The sequence below is a fragment of the Colossoma macropomum genome, unplaced genomic scaffold, assembly GCF_904425465.1.
Source record: "Colossoma macropomum unplaced genomic scaffold, Colossoma_macropomum, whole genome shotgun sequence".
Lineage (NCBI taxonomy): Eukaryota > Metazoa > Chordata > Actinopteri > Characiformes > Serrasalmidae > Colossoma > Colossoma macropomum.
This window is the reverse complement of record NW_023494786.1, coordinates 31,092,270-31,113,943: the sequence shown is the minus strand read 5'-3', so window position 1 is coordinate 31,113,943 and position 21,674 is coordinate 31,092,270. Positions and strand designations below refer to the sequence as shown.

General features: G+C 39.6%; 2 protein-coding genes across 3 annotated transcripts in view; one reads left to right on the top strand and one right to left on the bottom strand.

Moving 5' to 3' along the window:
• The window catches only part of niban1b (niban apoptosis regulator 1b), a 67,095-nt gene extending 55,462 nt beyond the window's left edge, over positions 1-11,633 (bottom strand). The window contains exon 1 of the mRNA XM_036565325.1: positions 11,453-11,633. Coding sequence (XP_036421218.1) covers positions 11,453-11,507 — 55 coding nt within the window. The 5' untranslated portion in view covers positions 11,508-11,633. The remainder of the gene's footprint in view (positions 1-11,452) is intronic.
• Positions 11,634-14,432: 2,799 nt separating this feature from the next.
• rnf2 (ring finger protein 2) overlaps positions 14,433-21,674 on the top strand; it is a 10,481-nt gene continuing 3,239 nt past the window's right edge. Inside the window, exons 1-5 of one of the 2 annotated variants that reach the window (XM_036565322.1) lie at positions 14,433-14,484; positions 15,611-15,730; positions 17,323-17,483; positions 18,504-18,719; positions 19,907-20,179. In XM_036565322.1, the coding sequence (XP_036421215.1) occupies positions 15,644-15,730; positions 17,323-17,483; positions 18,504-18,719; positions 19,907-20,179 (737 nt within the window). In that variant the 5' untranslated portion in view covers positions 14,433-14,484; positions 15,611-15,643. The other variant, XM_036565324.1, reaches the window with a different exon arrangement.

Below are 21,674 nucleotides of genomic sequence, written 5' to 3'. Positions count from 1 at the left end.
TGTTCTAGAGAAACTTACTGAGTCAGAACTGTTCACAGTGGTGGTGATAGGAACCAGACGTCCAACTCTAAAAGCTCCCTCACAGAGAGTTTACATAAAATAGTTATGAATACTTAGCCTGATGTCTGAGACATTGTTTTATGTTAGTTTTGTGATAAAGTTTTGGCCTCAAAAGTATTTTAATCACATTTTTCTAAACTATTCATGGTGGAGGGATACATGAAAGGTGTTCTAAGGTAATATAGTCCCTAAAGACAATTTTTTTTTTTCCAGCTTTACCACTATTTCACCATCATCAACATTCCATATAAAAAAAATCAACACGTGTAGGTTCACCGGTGGTTTTGGATAGTAAAAAAAAAAATGGCTATATTTGTGTTGTAGTCATGGCAACCCCTGGTTCCTATCACCACCACTGTAAAGACATCTGACTCTCTACAAACGAACTTCTTCGCATTAAACCACTGTAGATGACTTTGTTTACATCTCAACCACTGAATTAGGCAGACATTTTGAAAAACTGGTCAAAGTAAAAACGTCTTTCGAAATAATAATCTTATTAAACTCATACAGCAACCTCAAAATGATGATTACTGAACATAACAACTAGATTTAAGATAATTTTACTTGCCAAGATATCATTTTTGCAGTGTGGAAAGTTGCATGACTAACTTAAAAATGTGCCTTCCTGTTTTTTGTCTAGATAAGTGGCTTAAGAGCGCGTGTGTGTGTGTTTGTTTTTTTGTCTAGAATCATCAGTTCTGTGCCTGGCATTGTGTACGATCTGCTGAGCCCGTGCAGTGCTCTGTTTTGACCAGAAAAACAAAGTTAGCCATAAAAAAAAAAAGTTTGTTACATCAAACCTTTTGCTTCCCTCTTTTTTTGGGTTTCTCTGCAGCAAATATATCACTTTATTAGATTTTCCCTCCAAACACACAGAAAATCACACTGAAGAACCTCCTCTCTATCATGTATATCAGCACTTTATTGCCTTTTTCATGCCAGTCTGTCTTTATGCAGTCGTGTCATCACGTAACAACATGGAATAGTCCATTATAACCATGACTGGGGGTTCTACAATGAAATTACTGACACCTAATCACTGCAAACACAAATATCAGCTGTTTTTAAAATGTATATATATTTCGGAACAGGTTATTTAACATCCACACGTACAGTATAACAGCATATCTAATTTGTATTGTGGCATCAGCTCAGAATAATACATGGGAGAAGCCATGATTCTGCTCTTTTATTAAACACCAACAGAAGTGCACATAAAATACAGCCACACCAAGGGAAGATCACCAATAGCTATAGGCCTCCACCTCACGCCCCCCCCCCCCACACACACACAAACAAGGAGGATGACCAACACAAACTGTGCAGCAGCAGATGAGACAGAATAACACAAATAACACATAACACATCTTTTAACCAACAGACAACAACATAAACAACAAAAATGAGACCCTTTTCCGGAGGGTGCGCACCTCCCATGGGCCTCCTTGCATGGTCCTTCGCGAGGCCACGACGACGCTACAGTACTGGAATGGGGCTCTTGGCTCATGGGGGCCTTGGCGGCTGCCTACCTTTGTCCAGAGCACCATCCCTGTGCTTTCAATCACATATTTTAGGGGAAAAAAGACAGATTTTCCCTGAGCTAAGCCCAGTATCTCCTTTTTTAAAAAGCTCAAGTGAATATAACCCGACTGAAAGGGCAAAAGCAGCTGGAGAACTAGCGAATGAACGGGTCATACAAAATACATTGCACCGCTACTCACAGCACCTCAGCAAGGTACCAAAATACCCCAGTGCTCACAGATAACATCAGTGTTACTGGTCTGAAACACTCACGCTACTGGAAGTGCTCTGCACTGCAGTGCCTGCTGAAAATGGCTCAGCATATTTTCAGAGTGACAAACAGCTGCAGCTTCAGACCAGAACTAACACAAAAGGAACTCAGCGGTGACTAAATAGCTCCAAAACCAACCCTGCGATGACTCAGACGTCAGTACAGTCAGGTGGGCTTCACAACAACATCATTACTGCTAATGCTCTGTTATGGTCCAAGTGAGGATTCTTTGTAGATGCTCACTTTCACTGAGGCTCTTAAAAATACAGGAGCCAAAAAAGGGATCTTTGGAGTGATGCCACAGGAGAACCACTTTGTTTTGCTAAAGAACCTTCTTTAACCTCTTAGAATCCCAGGCTTATTACATACTACGGCTTATTATTCAGTAACCACTGGGATTTCAATGCCAACTGCTTGAGTTGCTCTTAGGTTAACGAAGTGTGGAATAAAACTTTGGGCCCACTTTGGGCCATTTAAGGGGTTAAAGAACCACTATTATTATTATAATAAGATGTGTAAGTGTGAAGAACCCATTTGAAGTTTAAAGGACCTTAAAGTAATTCTATACCAATTAAAGGTTTGTTTTTCCCTAGAACTGTACATCCAAGCTGGGAATCATTTAGAAACCTTTTTTTCTCATAGTTGAACGAAGAATACACTAATATTTCTCAACTTACTCAAGAAATTGACTCAAATTTTCTCCTCACCCAAAACTTAGTCACTGGCCGAGACACATTTTGTGTCTGAAGTTTTATTCTTTCGTTCTGGACTGGAGCTACAAGGGTAACGAAGCTAACAAGTAGTGGAAGTCTAAGTTGTGCATTTTTTTGGGTGAAAGACTTTCATTAATTTAGTTACATTAGCTCCATCACAAAAATCCCAATATATCTGTGTTGTAGTCATGGTGACTCCTGGTTCCTATCACCACCACTGTAAAGACATCTGAGTCTCTACAATCAACAATTTCACACCAAACCACCCCGAATGACTCTGTTTACATCTCAAACACTGAATTATACAGAATATTTTGAAAAATGAGTGGACTTTCCCTTTAAAAAAAAAAAGTAATCAAAATTGTTATCATCATAATCATTGGTTATCATCATTATCATAATCATAATCAATCAATTATCATAATCAGTCATTGATAATCAACTTCTAATAGTAAGTTAACAGAACAGTAATCTACTATATTCTGTTAACTTATTAATTTAAAGGTGTAATTTTAAAGCAGATAAGTAATTTTTAGAGGGAAAATAAACAATCAGTGAAATTCCCCTTTAAAATAAGCTATTAACACAGTCAAAGTAAAGTGAGCTCATTATTCCATCATCTACGAGTTCTGTTATGCAATAATCAATCCATTTATCTGATTTTTAGCGGTGAATCCACAGCTTCACGACAAGCTGATGAAGGCATAGGTCACTACCGCACATCTGTGAGGAAGCACAGAAAACTGCACGCTCCATTCAGCTCAGTCAGGCCCAGCCGAAGCCAGATGACATCATTCGTAGGGTTTAGGAGAAGGAGTGGAGGGAGGGGTGCAGCATCTGCTTAATTAATAACACATTCGCTCTGCCTGTCATACGCTGGTGTTCCTGGGATCCCTACCATGTGCTGGTCGAGTCATGACAGTCTGAAATACTGGACTGTTACAGCATTAGAGACTCCCACCCTGATAAGAAGAACGAACTACACAGACAGAACGACTAAAATATGTTCACAGTCAGAGAGATAAACTTTATTCATCCTGAAGGAATTACAATACAGCAGAAATAAAAAGTGTCATGCAAAAACACTTACATAAATTAGGAGAACCCATAAACTGTTAACTTGAGCAATACCAGTCTAATTGCAGATTAGATCACAGATCAGGCATAACATCATGACCACCTCCTTGTTTCTACACTCATTGTCCATTTTATCAGCTCCACTTACTATATAGGTGCACTTTGTAGTTCTACAGTTACAGACTGTAGTCCATCTGTTTCTCTGCATACTTTGTTAGCCCCCTTTTACCCTGTTCTTCAGTGGTCAGGACCCCCATGGACCCTCACAGAGCAGGTACTATTTGGGTGGTGGATCATTCTCAGCACTGCAGTAACACTGATGTGGTGGTGGTGTGTTAGTGTGTGTTGTGCTGGTCTGAGTGGATCAGACACAGCAGTGCTGCTGGAGTTTCTAAACACCTCAGTGTCACTGCTGGACTGAGAATAGTCCACCAACCAAAATATCCAGCCTCCAGCGTCCTGTGGGCAGCGTCCTGTGACCACTGATGAAGGACTAGAGGATGACCAACACAAGCTGTGCAGCAGCAGATGAGCTATCGTCTCTGACTTTACATCTACAAGGTGGACTGACAAGGTAGGAGTGTCTAATAGAGTGGACAGTGAATGGACACAGTGTTTAAACACTCCAGCAGCACTGCTGTGTCTGATCCACTCAGACCAGCACAACACACACTAACACGCCACCACCATGTCAGTGTTACTGCAGTGCTGAGAATGATCCACCACCCAAATAGTACCTGCTCTGTGAGGGTCCATGGGGGTCCTGACCACTGAAGAACAGGGTAAAAGGGGGCTAACAAAGTATGCAGAGAAACAGATGGACTACAGTCTGTAACTGTAGAACTACAAAGTGCACCTATACAGTAAGTGGAGCTGATAAAATGGACAATGAGTGTAGAAACAAGGAGGTGGTCATAATGTTATGTCTGATCTGTGATACATTCTGGCATCTTAGGCACCATTTAAGGTGGAACAGGAAAATCTGAACAAGAAGCTGTTCTACTTCTGAGGAAAAGTTTCCTGCTAGAGATGCGAGAAAAGCAGCTACAGCTGAGCTAAAGCTTAAAGCAGAGCAAAGTAAGTCTGCGTTATTGTTTATATTACATTTATTAGCCTACACTAGTACACCAGCACATACTGAGACATATTTATAGCCAAGATGATAAAATGGACATTAAATGTTGTGGCTCCCAAGGTGGTTTGATTTCTGTTGAAAGGACAAAATGGCTCTTCTTAACGTTTGGGTTGCGACCCCTGGACTAGGCAGATCGGGAACAGCAAATGTGCCACCATGCCAGTATCAGCTCTATTAGACAACAAAAACTACAGCAGACTACAGCAGAGACGTGCGCGGGTACTCGAGTACTCAGTTAACCGTTCGAGGACCCATGTTCAAACAGTGAAATCACCATCCAGGTATTTGTTTCATCATGTGAAGAATGAGCTGCAGCGGTGAAACTGAGCAGAAGAGGCCTTTAAGCTAACACAGTGGCCAGCGTCTGTAGGCCAGCGCCTGTACCACCAACTGCTCACAGCAAACATACATGCCATATTCCAGAAAAGCAAAGGGGATGTGGCAAATAGCACACGCTCTCAGCACAAGGAGCTGATTCACTGCAGAACTGAGGGCCTTCTTTATTTCACAGTTTAACCACACTCTGCTCACAGTTTCCTCAGAAGCCCCAAACATCTGATGCCACTCACTACAGCCAACGTGTAACGCATACACCTCACACCAGGGCCAGGAGCGCTCTATTCTAGTGACTGTTCCGCCTGTCACTGACCACACCAGACCTTTATAGCAAGCAGAGGGAAGTGACCACTTCATGGATGGAGTGGAAACAAAACTGAGTTCTCGATGACTTAAAAAACAGGGTTCTTCAAGGGTTCTTTAGTACACACAGTGGTTCGATATATATTTGAATGCTTAAATGGTTCTTCGAATGGTGAACCATTATCCTTTACATGGAGAAAGCGTTCTTCAGTTTGATGAAGAATGTGTTGTATATGGTTCTATGTGGAACCTTTTTGAAAACGGTTCTATAGCGCACCTAAAAGAGTCATTCTATTGTTATGATGTAACAATAGAAAAACCCTTTTTTTCATCGGCAGCACATCCTCCATCAGTCTGAAGAACGCTTTCTCCATGTAAAGGATAATGGTTCACCATTCAAAGAACCATTTAAGCATTCAAATATATATCGAACCACTGTGTGTACTAAAGAACCTTTGAAGAACCCTGTTTTTTAAGTGTGTAGGGTATAAAATCTTTAATTATCTTTAATTTTGGATTTATGGGGGGAAAATGGCTTCTGATTATCCCAGGATTCCCCTTTGTTTATTGGCATTATATGCAAATAATATATCGCTGCTGTGGGAAGAAAACCTCGTATCTCCACAATGTTAACTACACAGGAGAAAGAAAAAACATACTTTCCTTTTAATGTAAGTCAATGGAACCAGACATTTTTCCAAGTAATTTTGGGTCGTTTCTTTTGGTTCATTCATCATGAAATTTACACACAATATAAAGGACAACAGGCATTTTCACATTATGGCAAAAACTGAAAAACAACAAAAATGAAGAAACAAGGTTTTGTTCTGACAGCAGCGATATACAGCATACATCATACACAAACAGAAACTCAAAAGTCTGTTTTAAACAACGCTATAACTTCTTGTTCTAAGGGCGCAGCCATGTTGAAATGACGTCACGGATTAACATCTCAGAAAACTCGAAGCTTTAGAGAAACTCGAGTTATGAGTTCAATGAATGTTCTAATGGATTTTTCCTACTTGGAATTTTTCCTACTTGGAAACTTCACTGTTCCCACTCGCCATGAACACAGCATTAGCTTGTGGCTAGCACATTAGATCACAGCACCATACAGCACAGCTTTGCTTTGGTGTTTCTGTCTAATATCCTACTTTTATAATGTTGAATGTTCTAATAAACTGAAAAAGGAAACAAATGTATCGAAAAATGTATTGAACCGAGACATCACAGCACCATAAGGAACCAAATTATGAATTTTGTGACTCATAACATATAATGTAACGAGGTATTCTACGTTTCTATTGGTTCACTCACCACGAAATGTTCACACAATATAAAAGACATCAACAATAATCTAAAAAAACTGAACAAAAAAAGGATTTACGGGACTCTGATAAACTACATGATCAAAATTTTCTCTCTCACTTTCAGGTTATTTGCAACAAAGCTTAGCCTTACAGTTTAAGATTAAGTGACCCTTATTAGTCCCACAACGGGGAAATTTCACCTCCGCATTTGACTCATCCATGCAGTGAAACACCACATACACACTAATGAATGTACCCACACACTAGGGGGCAGTGAGCACACTTGCCCGGAGTGGAGGGCAGCCCTATCCAAGGCACCCGGGGAGCAGTTGGGGGTTAGGTGTCTTGCTCAAGGGCACTTCAGTCATGTACTGTCGGCTCAGGGGATCGAACCGGTGACCTTCTGGTCATAAGGCTGGTTCCCTAACATCCAGCACATGACAGCCTCTCAATATTTATCATACACTATTAAAAATAAAGATGAAAAAAGGGGGTCTTTGTTTGAAGCCACAGAGGAAGAACTTTTGGTTCCCTAAAGAACTTTTAAATGGGTAGTTCTTTAAAGAACCAAAATTTTTAATAAAATGTGTGACCTTATAAAGGTTAAAAGGACCTCCATGTTATTTAAAGGTTCTAGGAAGAACCTGTCAGTTGGTGTAGAACCTTTATATTATAAAATTCTTCACACTCACACATCTTTTCAAAATACGGTTATTTAGGGAACGAAAAGTGGTTCTTCTCCCATTTGTGGCATTTTTTTGTGTGTCTCAGGAACCACGTGTAGAGCAGAAGGATGGATAGCAGGACAGTTTCCTCTGAAATCCAGAACTTCCTCCAGACAGAGGGCCAGATGAGAGGGCAGGAGAACAATCCTCTGTCCAACTGTGCTTTCAGCTACAGGAAGGAAACGCAGTGACAACACTGCACTGAAATCATTCACACTTTGATGCCTCAACCACTGCAGTTCAGAGGGAAGTGGAACCATCTCAGCGCTGATGTGCTGCATTCTTAAACGCTGATGTGCTGAAAGTTACGCTGCACATCAAAAGTTTGGAGAGACTTTGGTTTCTTTTCTCAGTAATGTTAATTTTTGCTTTTACTTTTCCGTCAAGCTACATCTGCAATAATCTCAATACTGTTATAAGCCTAATATCAAGGGTTGTTCTGGAGCAAAAGTTTTGGCACCCCTGGCAAAATGACATAATTTTGTTGATTTTTTAAGTAAAGACACGTAAACACCACCTCTGCAGCAAACATCATTTTTTCTGCAAGTGTTCATGCACAGTTAGTTTATATTCTACATTAGCTTAACTCTCAGATTCTTAGCCAGCTTGGTTGTTGAGTGCTAGCACAAGTTTGAGGAGTCAGAGAATTTATTGCACCCTGGAACTGTCAAATTCCTGACCTGCCAAACAACCCTAAAGCCGGGGTTACACTACATGACTTTTACCCCGAATTTAAACCAGATTTCCAGTCTGGCCAAGTCTGTCTAGTTGGTTCTAGTCTGCAGATTTTTGGGTCAGTGGGAGTCGACAGTTGGAGAGAGTCGAGTCGTGTATGAGGGGCAGACTCAGATTTTTGGCCTCCCAATGGTGTTTCAAACCAGTCGGAGTTTATCAAACGTTTGATTTTTTCGACCCGACTCGAGCGAAATCTAGTGTAAACTGATCAACGACTCAATCTGAACAGACTCCTCCAACAGCCAATGAAAACTGAGAGCGCTAAAGAAGAAAATACAGAAAGTAAACAAAGAAAAATGTCAAAAACTCACTCAGGTGTGGAGCGAAGTTTTTAATGAGCTGAGTTTAAGGCCGAATCGAGTTTATGTACATTTAAAACTCATGATACCACACTGATCACTGTTTTAAATCCATGAGCCTCACTTAACCATGTTTACCTGCTTCCTTACTGTGTCAGTGCAAACGGCAGAGAAAACAGCAACATCATGAATATGCCTTCAAGTTAGGGCTCTACAATAAATCATTTTTTTATATGAGTTTCACAATAAACCCATCGTTAGAGCTGCAATGACAGATCAAATTACCTCATACACACAGCGCCAGAGAGACATCATTACATAACCAGCACAAACCATTAGAGGTTTAATGAGTGTTTCTCTGCACTGGCATTCCCACATAGGGGGAAAAGTAACTTAACCGTTAGGCTATAGAGCCGAGAACAAAACCCTTCACAATCTGGAAAAATGCATGAAACATTAGGATTGTTCTCACTTATTGTTTTAAATGTGTGAGGCAGTAATTTCTACTGTCACAACAATCAAAAATACATAAATAAATAAATGAACAAAAAAATATTTTTTTCTTGTTTATTTGTTCTTGTTTACCTATATAACAAACAAATAAACATATATGGTTATGACGGCAGCCATAACTGCGGCCAAGAAATCGATTATGAAAGGTTAGTTTTAAAACCTTTCTTTACTTCAGTTATGGTGTGGATTTTTCTGGACATTCTTATTTTGGAGCGAGTGACAGTCAAGGCAGCAATGATTCGCTTTTGGACTGATGCCATTAACTATGTTAAGACTCTGTAATCATCGACATCCTGCTTATGATGAATACTTTCTATTTATTCATTGTCTATTTTTTCTTTTTTTACTTATTTATTTATGTATATACATTTTCATTTTTACAAGCTCCCCTCAGGTTCTTTTCCTTTTGTGTCATGGCTATGAAGAGGGTGTTGATTGTGTGCTAACGGCTGAAAATCAATAAAAAAGTTATTAACAAACAAAAAACAAATAAACATATATTTACCTGTTTCTCAGCTATTCAGTGCACAAAAACTGTGCTAGTAGATGGGTCTATTTCACAGTGTGAAGGATTCAAATAGTGGGTAGTAACTAGTTACATTTACTCAAGTACATGTACTGAAGTAATATACTGATACTGGTACTGGTACTGGTACTCAGCTGAGTATTTTCACATTTTAATACTTTTACTTCTACTCAAGTACTTCAGTGAGTAAAGGAATCTACTTTTACTCAGTTACATTTTAGCCACTCATATTTAGTTACCAATTCCCTTTTTGCGTTTACTTTCATTCTGCTTTGTTGTTGACAACATCTGTGCCGCTTTGTTATTGGTCAAAGCTCTGACTTTGGAGCTTTAGCAGTTTATTTTAGACCAAAATAATCCAAAAAAGAGAAAAATAGAGCCATACAAGCTTCAGTTCCTGTGCTGATAGATGCATGGAGAATGCATCGTCAGATTCATGGAGAATGTGCATGAATGTGCTGTAGACAGTTCTATATAGCACCCAACAGGGTTCTCCTACTGTTACAAAGTCAAGCTTGTAACAATAGAAGAACGCCTTTGGGTGCTTTATAGAACGCTTTTCAAAAAGGTTCTATATAGAACTGTCTATAACACATTCTCCATCAGTCTGAAGAGTCCTTTCATGATGTAAGGAACCATTTAATCATGCAAAGGGTTCTTTCAGTGTTGATGGTTCTATATAGAACTGTTCCCTTTACCAAAGAACCCTATGAAGAACCCTATTTTTTAAGAGTATACAGTGTAGATTTATTATTTAATGATAATATTTATTTATATAGCACCTTTCATACATTGAAATGCAGCTCAAAGTACATGTACTTAAGTAAAATACTGATGGATTTGTCCTGCTGAGTATTTCAGATTGTAAGACTTCTACTACTACTGAAGCACTTTAGTGAGTAAAGGAATCTACTTATTACTCAGTTATATTTTATCCATTCATATTTGGTTACCAATTCCTTTTTTGTGTGTTGTTGTTGACAATACCTCTGCTGCTTTTTTGATTGGTCAAAGCTCTGACTTTGGAGCTTTAGCATTTTATTTTAGACCAAAACAATCCAAAAAAAGAGAAAAATAAGCCATAAAAGCTCCAGTAAAGCTGTGCCGATAGATGTCGGGTGTACTTAGAAGTTCCACCGCAGCTGTATATGTTACTCAACACTTAAGTAGTTTTTTTGACCTGATACTTTTGTACTTTTACTCAAGTCACTTTATCTGAATGTACTTTTACTTTTTACCCAAGTATCAATAGTTTTACTCGTGTGTTGATTTAGGCCACCCACTCTACCCACCTCTGGGTCTAACAGGTGCTCTGATTCCAGATGCATTTGATGGTTTCCTACTGTGATTTAAAGGCGTCCTACAACCATGAATTGGTTGTATTGTATTGTGTAACCATTAAGCCAATTCCTATTTGAAAGCAAAACCATCAGGTTTTAATCCTAATGCTTCTAATGGGTTTTGTTCAGCAGGGATGTGAAATGAAATGAGGGAAAAGAGTCATTTAAAGTTAATATAGTCCATGTTCCAGCTGCCAAACCTCCATTCTAGCTGCCAGTTACTTGTATTATGAGTCAGTCTAAAAGACATACGAAGCTTCTTATTCGAATTTACCGGTCCACCTTAAAAGGCGCAGCAGCTACATACTGGTAGGCGCCAGACTCTATCTACAGGCACCATTTAAGGTGGAACGGAAAGTTCGAATAAGAAGCTGGCGAATAAGGAGGCAGTTTCAGCCTCAGTGATTAAAACCTAGAGCTATGATGATGAACAACATTTCAGAACGAGTACAGACAGTTTAAAGCAGAAGAGCCGAGCAGATGTTTAGAGTTCTCAGACTTTCAGAACAGGAACGCTTCCAGCTTCAGCTGCGCTCCGTTCCTCCACACAGACGCCTCACACAGTCAGACAGCCGTTAACTTTACCTCTGATGTAGTTGGCTTTGCTCTCGTCCAAAAGGCTGGAGGAAGACACTCCCATAGTGAGGAACGGGTTCTCTCAGGTCCGCGTGTGGTGACTGTCAAACGCCGAGTGGCGAAACGAGAGAGAAACGCAAACAAGCCAAACCTCTCCATCCCTCCATCTCCTCCGTCTCACCGCCCGAGCCTCCGCTCACCTCTCAGCCTGCAGCGCCGCCTGGGCCCCGGCCGGAGCACTGAGGGGGATTACCGCGCACTCCTAACGCGGGTTCTTTAGGAAAGGGAATGGTTCTGTTTAGAACCGTGGGTTCTGTATACACTCTTAAAAAGATGGTTCATCAAGGGTTCTTTAGTTAAGGGAATGGTTCTATTAAGAACTGTGAGTTCTATATACACTCTTAAAATGACGGTCCTTCGGGGGTTCTTTAGTTAAGGGAATGGTTCTATTTAGAACGGTGAGTTCTATATACACTCTTAAAGAGATGGTTCTTCAAGGTTTCTTTAGTTAAGGGAATGGTTCTATTGAGAACCGTGAGTTCTATATACACTCTTAAAATGACGGTCCTTCGGGGGTTCTTTAGTTAAGGGAATGGTTCTGTTTAGAACCGTGAGTTCTATATATGCTCTTAAAATGACGGTCCTTCAAGGTTTCTTTAGTTAAGGGAATGGTTCTATTAAGAACTGTGAGTTCTATATACACTCTTAAAATGACGGTCCTTCGGGGGTTCTTTAGTTAAGGGAATGGTTCTATTTAGAACCGTGAGTTCTATATATGCTCTTAAAATGACGGTCCTTCGAGGGTTCTTTAGTAAAGAGAATGGTTCTATTAAGAACTGTGAGTTCTATATACACTCTTAAAAAGATGGCTCTTTGAGGATTCTTTAGTAAAGGGAATGGTTCTATTTAGAACCGTGAGTTCTATATACGCTCTTAAAGAGATGGTTCTTCAGTTGTTCTTTAGTTAAGGGAATAGTTCTATTTAGAACCACAAGCTCTATGAACACTCTTAACAAGATGGTTTGTTGAGGGTTCTTTAGGAATGAGAATGGTTCTATTAAGAACCATGAGTTCTATATACAATCTTAAAAAGATGATTCCTCAAGTGTTCTTTGGTTAAGGAAATGGTTCTATTTAGAACCATGAGTTCTATATACACTCTTTAAAAGATGGTTCTTCAAGGATTCTTTAGTTGAGGGAATGGTTCTATTTAGAACCATGAGTTCTATATACACTCTAAAAGGATGGTTCGTCAAGTGTTCTTTAGTTAAGGGAATGGTTCTATTTAGAGCCATGAGTTCTATATACACTCTTAAGAAAATAGTTCTTCATAGGGTTCTTTAGTAAAGGTAATGGCTCTATATAGAATCATGAACACTCAAAGAATGATTAAAAGGGTTCTTTACATCATGAAAGGGTTCTTCAGATTGATAGAAAATGTTCATGAATGTACTATAGACAGTTCTATATAGCCCCATAAGGGTTCTTCTATGGTTACAAGTTTCACATCGCAAAAATAGAAGAACCTTTTGGGTGCTATATAGAACCATTTTCAAAAAGGTTCTAAATAGAACCACCTGCAGCGCATTCTCCATCAGTCTGAAGAACACTTTCATGATGTAAAGAACCCTTTAATTATGCAAAGTGTCCTCTGAGTGTTCATGGTTCTATAAAGAAACATTTTCTTTACTAAAGAACCCTGAAGAAGCATTTTTAAGAGTGTAGAACCATTGAATGCTTAAATGGTTCTTTGCATAGTGAAATGGTTCCTCAGATTGTTTTATATATGGTTCTTTGTAGAACATTTTTGAAAAAACGTCCCACAAAACACCAAAAAGCGTTCTGCTATTGTATACAAGCTTGACACTGTAACAGTAGCAGAACTCTTTTTGGTGATACACAGAACCATTTTCAAAAAGGTCCCATAGGGAACCACAACACATTCTCCATCAATCTGAAGAACCATTTCAGCTTGCAAAGAACCAATTAAGCATGAATGGCTCTACATAGATCTCAGGGTTGTATAGAGAACCATTTTGTTTACTAGAGAACCTTTGAAGAACCATTTTTTTGAGAGTGTGTGCACGCATTGCCCATTGTACATCCATAGATTACCAATGAATAGATAAGAGTTGATTTGGGAGTGTAGGATGGGCTGCAAACAGCTTTCATATCAAGACAAATAATACAGTATAAACTATAGAAAAGCCAAAGTTTACAATTTAAATGCATACAAATCTGAAACGTCCTTTTTTCTGACTGTTAAAAAATAAATAAATAAAGCATTATCATATCAGGCTACACATATTGTATCAAATACTGTATGCATTTGATAAATTGTGTACCAATACACATTATATGCGAAGCAAATTCGTGTCCAGATGCCCTACATTCACTTATGAGCTTAACCTCTTCAACATCTTGAGACCACCGGTGGTTCCAAAACGCACTTCGTCATATTCTTCATGACTGTCATATTTCATAAGCTACATTCAAAAGGTGGGGGTGGTATGAGAGCTGTAACTGTCTTCTCTCCAGTCAAATAGGTGGGTGATGTAATTTTAAACCCTTATAATAAAAGAAGCTGAACTCACATTTTTTTTCCTACTGAAAGTCGACCCATTTTTCCACAAATCTGAGCTATAAACTATAAACAGATGGCGTCTCTTCAGTGATCTGCTCTGCAATATGTGTGATCATAAAACACATGTTCTGTTAATTGAGGGGAGCTTTTACAAAAAATAAATACATAAATATATAAATAAATAAAACATTTACATTTATTTCATGCAGTTCCTGAATAATTTGCCTTATGATTTGGTCATTTAAATTCAGATGGAAAAACCAAAATATACCCTGAAAAATAAGAGGTTAAAAAATAGTTTTTAGTGATTATTTTTATTATTTTGATTTCATTATTATTTTTTCTCGCTCTTATACGTGTGCTGTTGTGTTTGACTACATTTCCCATGGTACACTTCGGGCGTAATATGCCGCCATATCGAGCTGCCCAGAACTGGAAGCGTTCACAACACAGAAAGGTAAGAGTGGAGATAAACACCGAACGTTTATGGCCTTTTTCGTGCAATTCCCGTGGGTTGAAAGCTTTTACTGTATTCGGTTAGTCATACTGATACTGTACTGAACCGATATTCACCGCAAGGTCGATGTTATTTGGCTCAAAAAGCCCGTTATCTTTATTAGTCAGCGGGTTAGCCGTTCCGTGGTTGTGCTAGCTTAGTTTGGCTGGCTCCGATTTTTTTTCTGGACAGACAAAACTGCTGCACTCGGGTTCATTTCGCCTTGTTTTATTATTTTTTGGGGTGTTTACGGATTGTTTTGTTCAATTCGGTCATTTGTCAGCAGGTTTGTTCGTTTGGTTTGGTGTAGCGCGTCTTCGGAAACACAAAGACTCAACGAATCTTCTTATTCGCCAGCGTCTTGTTCGAATTATCCCGTTCCACCTTAAATGCCTCAAATGCTGCTGCAGCTACATGCGCCAGAGCGCAGCTGCAGCACCATTTAAGGTGGAACGGGGAAATTCGAATAGGAAGCCAACTTCAATATAGTAATTCTCTGGTTAATATTAGCAGGGTGGCCTGTCTGACTGTGTGCAGGCTCTGCCAGCTGCTTTTCTGTCATTGTGAGTGAGGCTTTTAGTTAGTTAACCACCAGTCAACTCACCCCCAAGGCCTCATATCAATGGGGACTTTCTAGAACAGTGTTTCACAATCCTGCACCTGAATTAAAACTACTGCACGTATTAGTGTTTTTTTGGCTCTGTCACACCTGACCAACTCATCAGCTCATCCCCAAACCTTTCATGAGGTTGAAATGAATGTATTAGAGCTGGGAAACATTAGACTTTAATCCAGAAGCCACCTGGAATTTCAAACATCTGTCATCAACACATCTGTCATCAAAATTGGTGATCACTTACATGCCCTTACTCCTTTTTATCATTATGAATTTGAGGGTTTGCTTGAAAAATCATACTAATTTGAGCCTTTTTGTTACTTTATTCTTTATTTTTTTAGGTATTTAGTATGCCTGAGTAATATCCAGTTTATGCCTTATGGCTGTATGTTTGTTTTGATGATGAATCACGCCATCTAGAAAAACTGTGCTCTAAATCAATATCTGTATTCCTTCTGGCTGCTGTTTCAGAGAGGCAAACCTTCTCTTTATTAGTGGACAAAGATGACTCAGACAGTTCAGACAAATGGGGTCCAACCCCTCAGCAAGACCTGGGAGCTGAGTCTCTACGAGCTACAGAGAACTCCACAGGTAAGAAAGCACGGCGCAGATAAACTCTGGGACAGATATTAAGGTCAGTCTGAGTGTGCCACGTAGTAATTCATAGTAGTAGTGTTAGAGAAGCGCTTCTCGTTTTACAGGTTTGAAATGTTATTTAATATGTATTTATCAAACAAGGTTATCATGTAATTGCATGATATAAATTAAAATTGTTCTACAGGGGAATTAAAATGCGTCATCATGTTTCAATCTGAAGATAAGATTGCCAAAATAAAATTCTCAGGCTATTTTTACCCCCTTTGTTTATTGTTTTGTTGTTAATATTCCAACGTTGTGTCTGGTCATATTCATGTTTTTATTTATTTATTTTAATAATTCTTTTTTGTACCAAAATAATCAAATCAAATGCCTAAGGCAGGGTCACTCACGCAATGCAGGGATATTGTTTAAGTAACTTTATCTGCTGTTGACCTAGCAGAGGCATAGCAACATGGATGATATATATATATCTCGCTGCTGTCAGAGCAAAACCTCGTATCTCAAAAACAAAGCTGCTTTACTGTTAATGTACGTCAGTGGAACCAGGCTTTTTTCCAAGCATTCATTAGTTTCTTTTGGTCCGCTCTTCGTGAAATCCACACACAACGTAGAGAGCAACAGGCATTTTCAAATTTTGTCAAAAACTGAAAAACGACAAAAATGGAGTTGAGGTTTTGTTCCAACAGCATATGTACTTTATATAGTTATTAAAACTTATTTGTCGTTGGTTTTAACCTTAATTGCCCCTATTTTTTTTCAAAGTATAAATTTAAGATAGTATATATTATACTTTACTATACTTTACTAGATAGTTATGTTATATGTTATATATGGGGGAGTCGTGTTCTGGAGGTGAGGGAACCAGCCAACAGTACATAACTGAGGTGCCTTTGATCAAGGGACACCTCAGTCACCCCTAACTGATCCCCGGGCGCTGTGGATAGGGCTGCTCACCGCTCCGGGCCAGTGTGCTCATTGCCCCCTAGTGTGTGTCTTCACTAGTGTGTGTATGTGGTGTTTCACTGCACAGATGGGTTAAATGCGGAGGTGAAATTTCCCCATTGTGGGACTAATAAGGGTCACTTAAACTGATTAAACTTTCCAGTCAGTCCATATTTATAAACTATGCAGCCTGTTTTGAAGTTGTTGTATTTGTAATGTCACGAAAACTAGCACATTTACATGTATTCGCTTATTTAACATACAGCAGTTATGAACTTCAAAGGAGTGTTTCAGCCTGGACTTCTTTTTCAAATGAGGTAAAATACAGGGCAGCCAATTAGAACAGAGCTTTAGTCTTAAAGAGACACAGTAACTGTGTAAATAAAAGGAAGAGTCTGTTTAATTCTGAGAGGCAAAGCACAGTTTGAAAACATAATTTAAAAATGAATATTTGCATTGATATTTGTATCGGTATGTGTTTTTGCTACATAAACAGAGCAAGTATCATAAGATCATCAGTTTATTTACTAAAATAAACTGAAAAATGCAGGATATGGACTCTTTAGGCTGAGGATGCCTGCAGACACCTTGCTTATACTTTTTCAATCACTTCTGTTGCTGCATGTATGTTGTTCCATCAGGAGGCCATCACAGACGGTCTGGAGATAGCCGTGTCCCCTCGTAGCTTACACAGCGAGCTGATGTGTCCCATCTGCCTGGACATGCTGAAGAATACCATGACCACTAAGGAGTGCCTGCACCGCTTCTGCGCAGACTGCATCATCACAGCCCTCAGATCAGGGTGAGTTCTGTTTTCAGTGTCTCCAGCAGACCAGAAGACATTATTACAGCACTCTGTGCATTTGAGCTGCAACTTCACATGCTGTAGAGGCAGAAATGAAGAAAGAAGCACCTCATAGAAATGTAATGGAAAGTACTAGTGGTATGCTGGTTCAGATTGTTCTTCAGGTATGAGTTTGTCTTAAGTGTTGTACTGGTTTGCCACAAATATGCATAGATAATGAGACGTATGCACGGTGCAAAACATGCTAATGTCATCCTGTTTGGCTGAATGGTTGAGTCAGGGCTGTTTCAGCCGCTGTTCAAATGAAATTGAAAACACAGCAGACGTTAGATTCCCTGACGCTGTCTAGTTCATTACATCTGAATGAGCCCACTTTGTTTTCAAGACAGGAGACTAAAGAACGGCCAGTCTTTTGGGGTTAACCTTAGCTTAACTGGACTGATTATACCCTCTAAGAAGGCACCTGGCTCAGTCAGCTGTGTCAAACAAGGCTACAGTCTCAGAGCGTTGTGGGCAAAATAAGCCATAAGCCAGGTGGTACTAAGGCATTAAAGACTGGTATTTTCTCCAAACTCCAGCAGCATCTGATGATCAGAGGGGTGAATATGCGGGACAACAATGTAACTGCTGCTCCAATTAAGGTGAAATGGAAGGAAAAACAAAATAGCTGTCAACTTTAGAATATTTAATATACTAAAACCATCAGAAATTGTAAAAATATTGTGATATAAATATTTGAACCCCCTACCAAAAGAACGTATGTACATGCAGATCAGGCTTAAAAACAAAATACATGCGACAACAGAAAAAAGGAGGGGTGCTGATAAAGAAAGTGTAAGGAGACGTGAGTGACCGTTATTTGAGTCTTAATGATTTCCACAGAGCAAAGCACTCTCAGAATGAAAGTACTGTTACTGATATTGGTTTTACTAAGACAGATATGTGTCATTCCACTCAAATCTCAGTGTGAGAATACAGTCTCGAGCAGCTCTTCAGCTCATCGTCTCTCTCTCGCAGGAACAAGGAGTGTCCGACGTGCAGAAAGAAGCTGGTGTCGAAGCGTTCGCTCCGTCCCGATCCCAACTTCGACGCCCTGATCAGTAAAATATACCCCAGCAGAGACGAATACGAGGCCCACCAGGAGAGAGTGCTGGCCCGCATCAGCAAGCACAACAACCAGCAGGCCCTCAGCCACAGCATTGAAGAGGGCCTCAAGATCCAGGCCATGAACAGGTAAGGTTGGGTAGTAGTAATAATGTTAATATCAACACTAACACTAGTAATACATTCATTTAGTATCCTTCATGCATTAATATGCAGCTCAAAATGCTTTATAGTGAGGAAGGTATAAGACAGGGGTCTTTAATTAAAATTCAGGTCCAGTTAGAGAAAATATCCTCAAGCAAAGGTCCAGAACATCAAAATGTCTAAGTTGCATTATGATTCGGTGCCATATTCTGTTTACTGAAATAGCCTAGTAGGTATATCAACATCTTATGTAGTGAACAGCTGAATGTCAGATCAGATAAAGTACAATTCAGTCATATTTGAACAACATTTATTGTCAGAGCTTGCCATGTGAAATAACTTTCCTCTGACTCACTTTCTTCTCCGACTCCTGTTTCTCGCCTCGTGCCCTCCCCGTCACTCGCTCGAGTCTCGGTGCTCATCGTAATGCACAGATCTGATTGGCTGAGTAGCGTCACCTTCATATTTACAACGAATTTGATTGGTATGTGCGTCTCCCGGGCCGCTAAAGCTACTGTAAAGGTTAGAAAAGTTACACCGACTAAAATAGGACCACCCCCCCCCGAAATTAAAGAATTCTCCACAGTTTATCGTTCACAGGTTCAGGTCTGCACAGGACAGCGTCTGGGTTCGGACTCGGACTGCGGTCCACCTGTTAGTGACCTCTGTTATAAGAGAAGAGACAGAAAAAGGAAAAGATAAAAACATAAAAAAGGGAGAAAAAATAAAAATGACTGCTGTAAATAAATCTAAAAGTAATAATGTCACAGTATGTATAGAAAATAATAACGTCAAAATAGAGAGAAATATTTTTCCACTGTTTCTGGGTCTAGAAAATAGGTAACAGTATGTGTATTCGTCCCGAACCGTCACAGTATGGACTTTAAGGTTCATGCAGTCATATGGAGAGTACATGGCATGTGCGCCGAATGTGGACTGAATTTTCATCTTAGCTGTCCAGGTTCACCTTTACTGGTTTACCACTTGATGTGTGCTGATAGATTCGGCTTAAAGCCTGTGGCCTCCTTGCTTTTCTACGAAGCTGAAATAATTGACCCTGATCCTTGGTCGCTTTATTTCTCTGAGAATTTTTAGTTTTGGTAATTGTGGTGAAGAAATGTTGTGTCCATGCTCTCTGATTACTGTTTCTCCTCCTTCTCGCGGTGCTGCAGACTGCAGCGAGGGAAGAAGCACCAGATTGAGAACGGCAGCGGCGCGGAGGACAACGGGGACAGTTCACACTGCAGCAATGCTTCAGTGCACAGTAACCAGGAGGCAGGTCCCAGCATCAAACGCACCAAAACCTCAGATGACTCAGGCCTGGACATGGACAACGCCACAGAGAACGGGGGAGGAGACATGGCCCTGGACGGAGCCAGTGAGATCGAGCTTGTGTTCAGGCCTCATCCCACGCTGATGGAGAAAGAAGACGCCGCGCAAACGAGGTGCTGGAAAAATTATAGAAAATTCGATAACACTATTTTTTGAAGGCCTGCGCAGGGACTTCATAGCACACGCACAAACACTGAATAACATATTCGTAAAGCAACACTGGAATATTTATAAACAGTCTTTTGTCAGTAATCGCAGAATGACAAGGTGTTTTAGAAGTGAACGACGTTGTACTGACATAAGGGACCTTAAACTTAAAGTGATAAGCATTTATTCCCTTTATGACGCTGTTACAAAGGATCATTCCCGAGTAATGTAACTCGTAAGGTCCTATCTTAGAACATCATATATCAGTTCTACATATGTGTCCTTGAATTAAAGTACAAAAGTACAGTTTTTGTTAAGGAGTCCTGTGCTCAGCTAACTGTTCTTCATGTCTGCAGCCACATAGATCCACTTAATAGAGACTGTTTGTCAGAATAGTGTTACATCATAACGGTAACTCTCAGTACTTTTGATTATTAAGTACATTTTAAAGTAAGTCATAGTGGAGTAGGGAACTACTGGACTAATATTGTAAGGGTCTTTATGTATTTTCATGCATGTGGGGGAAATTATGTATGAAAATGATCACTTAGGATTAAAAAGAAACGTTAAGTCTGATGTCAATGCAAATTCATTTATTTCATCTAACATATAAGGTCAGTTTGCGATTGCTGTCGTAAGCTGTTTTTATGCATCCAGTTCATGCTTTATAAATGCATTATTCAGTGCTTATGCTTGTGTTTGGAAGTCCCTGTGTAGGTTGATTTCAAATAAAGTGTTAACAAAAATTTTATTGGATTAAAATAGGTTTATAATAGGTAAGGTTCTTAGTGATTTATTTCAAGGTGTCATATTTTTTGATCTAACATCATTGTCTTAATTCATTGTTAAGATTTAGCATTTGTCTTTTTGTGAAAACGTTTTGGTAACACAAGTGTTGACTAATCTATCGTTAAGTAATGCACTTGTTAACATTAACAACACGTGAGATACTGCTTAAATATTGGTATGCTAAAATTAACCCCTTGAACCTGAAGCCCGGTCAAAATGCGTGGTTGACTTCTAGGCTTCATAACTTCAGACTGATCTACATATCAGGACATTCAGCAGACCCGGCCTACTTGAGCTAGCATGACGTCAGCATGAGTGAGTAATTCGGCTTGGAAAAGCACCCAAAAATCTGACATTATTTCTCTGTTATTCCAACAAAGCGTTAAAACAGCAACATGATTCACACACCAGATCACTCATCAGACTCCGCCTCACCCTCCAGAGTGATTTCATCTACCTGTGACCATCAATCAGCCAGCAATCCAGCGCCAAAACCACCCAAAACCCACTCACTACTGTTATCACATCTCTGCTTTTAGCCTTCATATTATAAACAAAGGGTGACGTGATTCACACACCAGAACGCTCAGAATATTCTGCCATCACTAGTCAGAGTGAGAGAAACCAGCTCTTAACATCCCACAACCCAGAAATACAGCTCAAACCACGGTA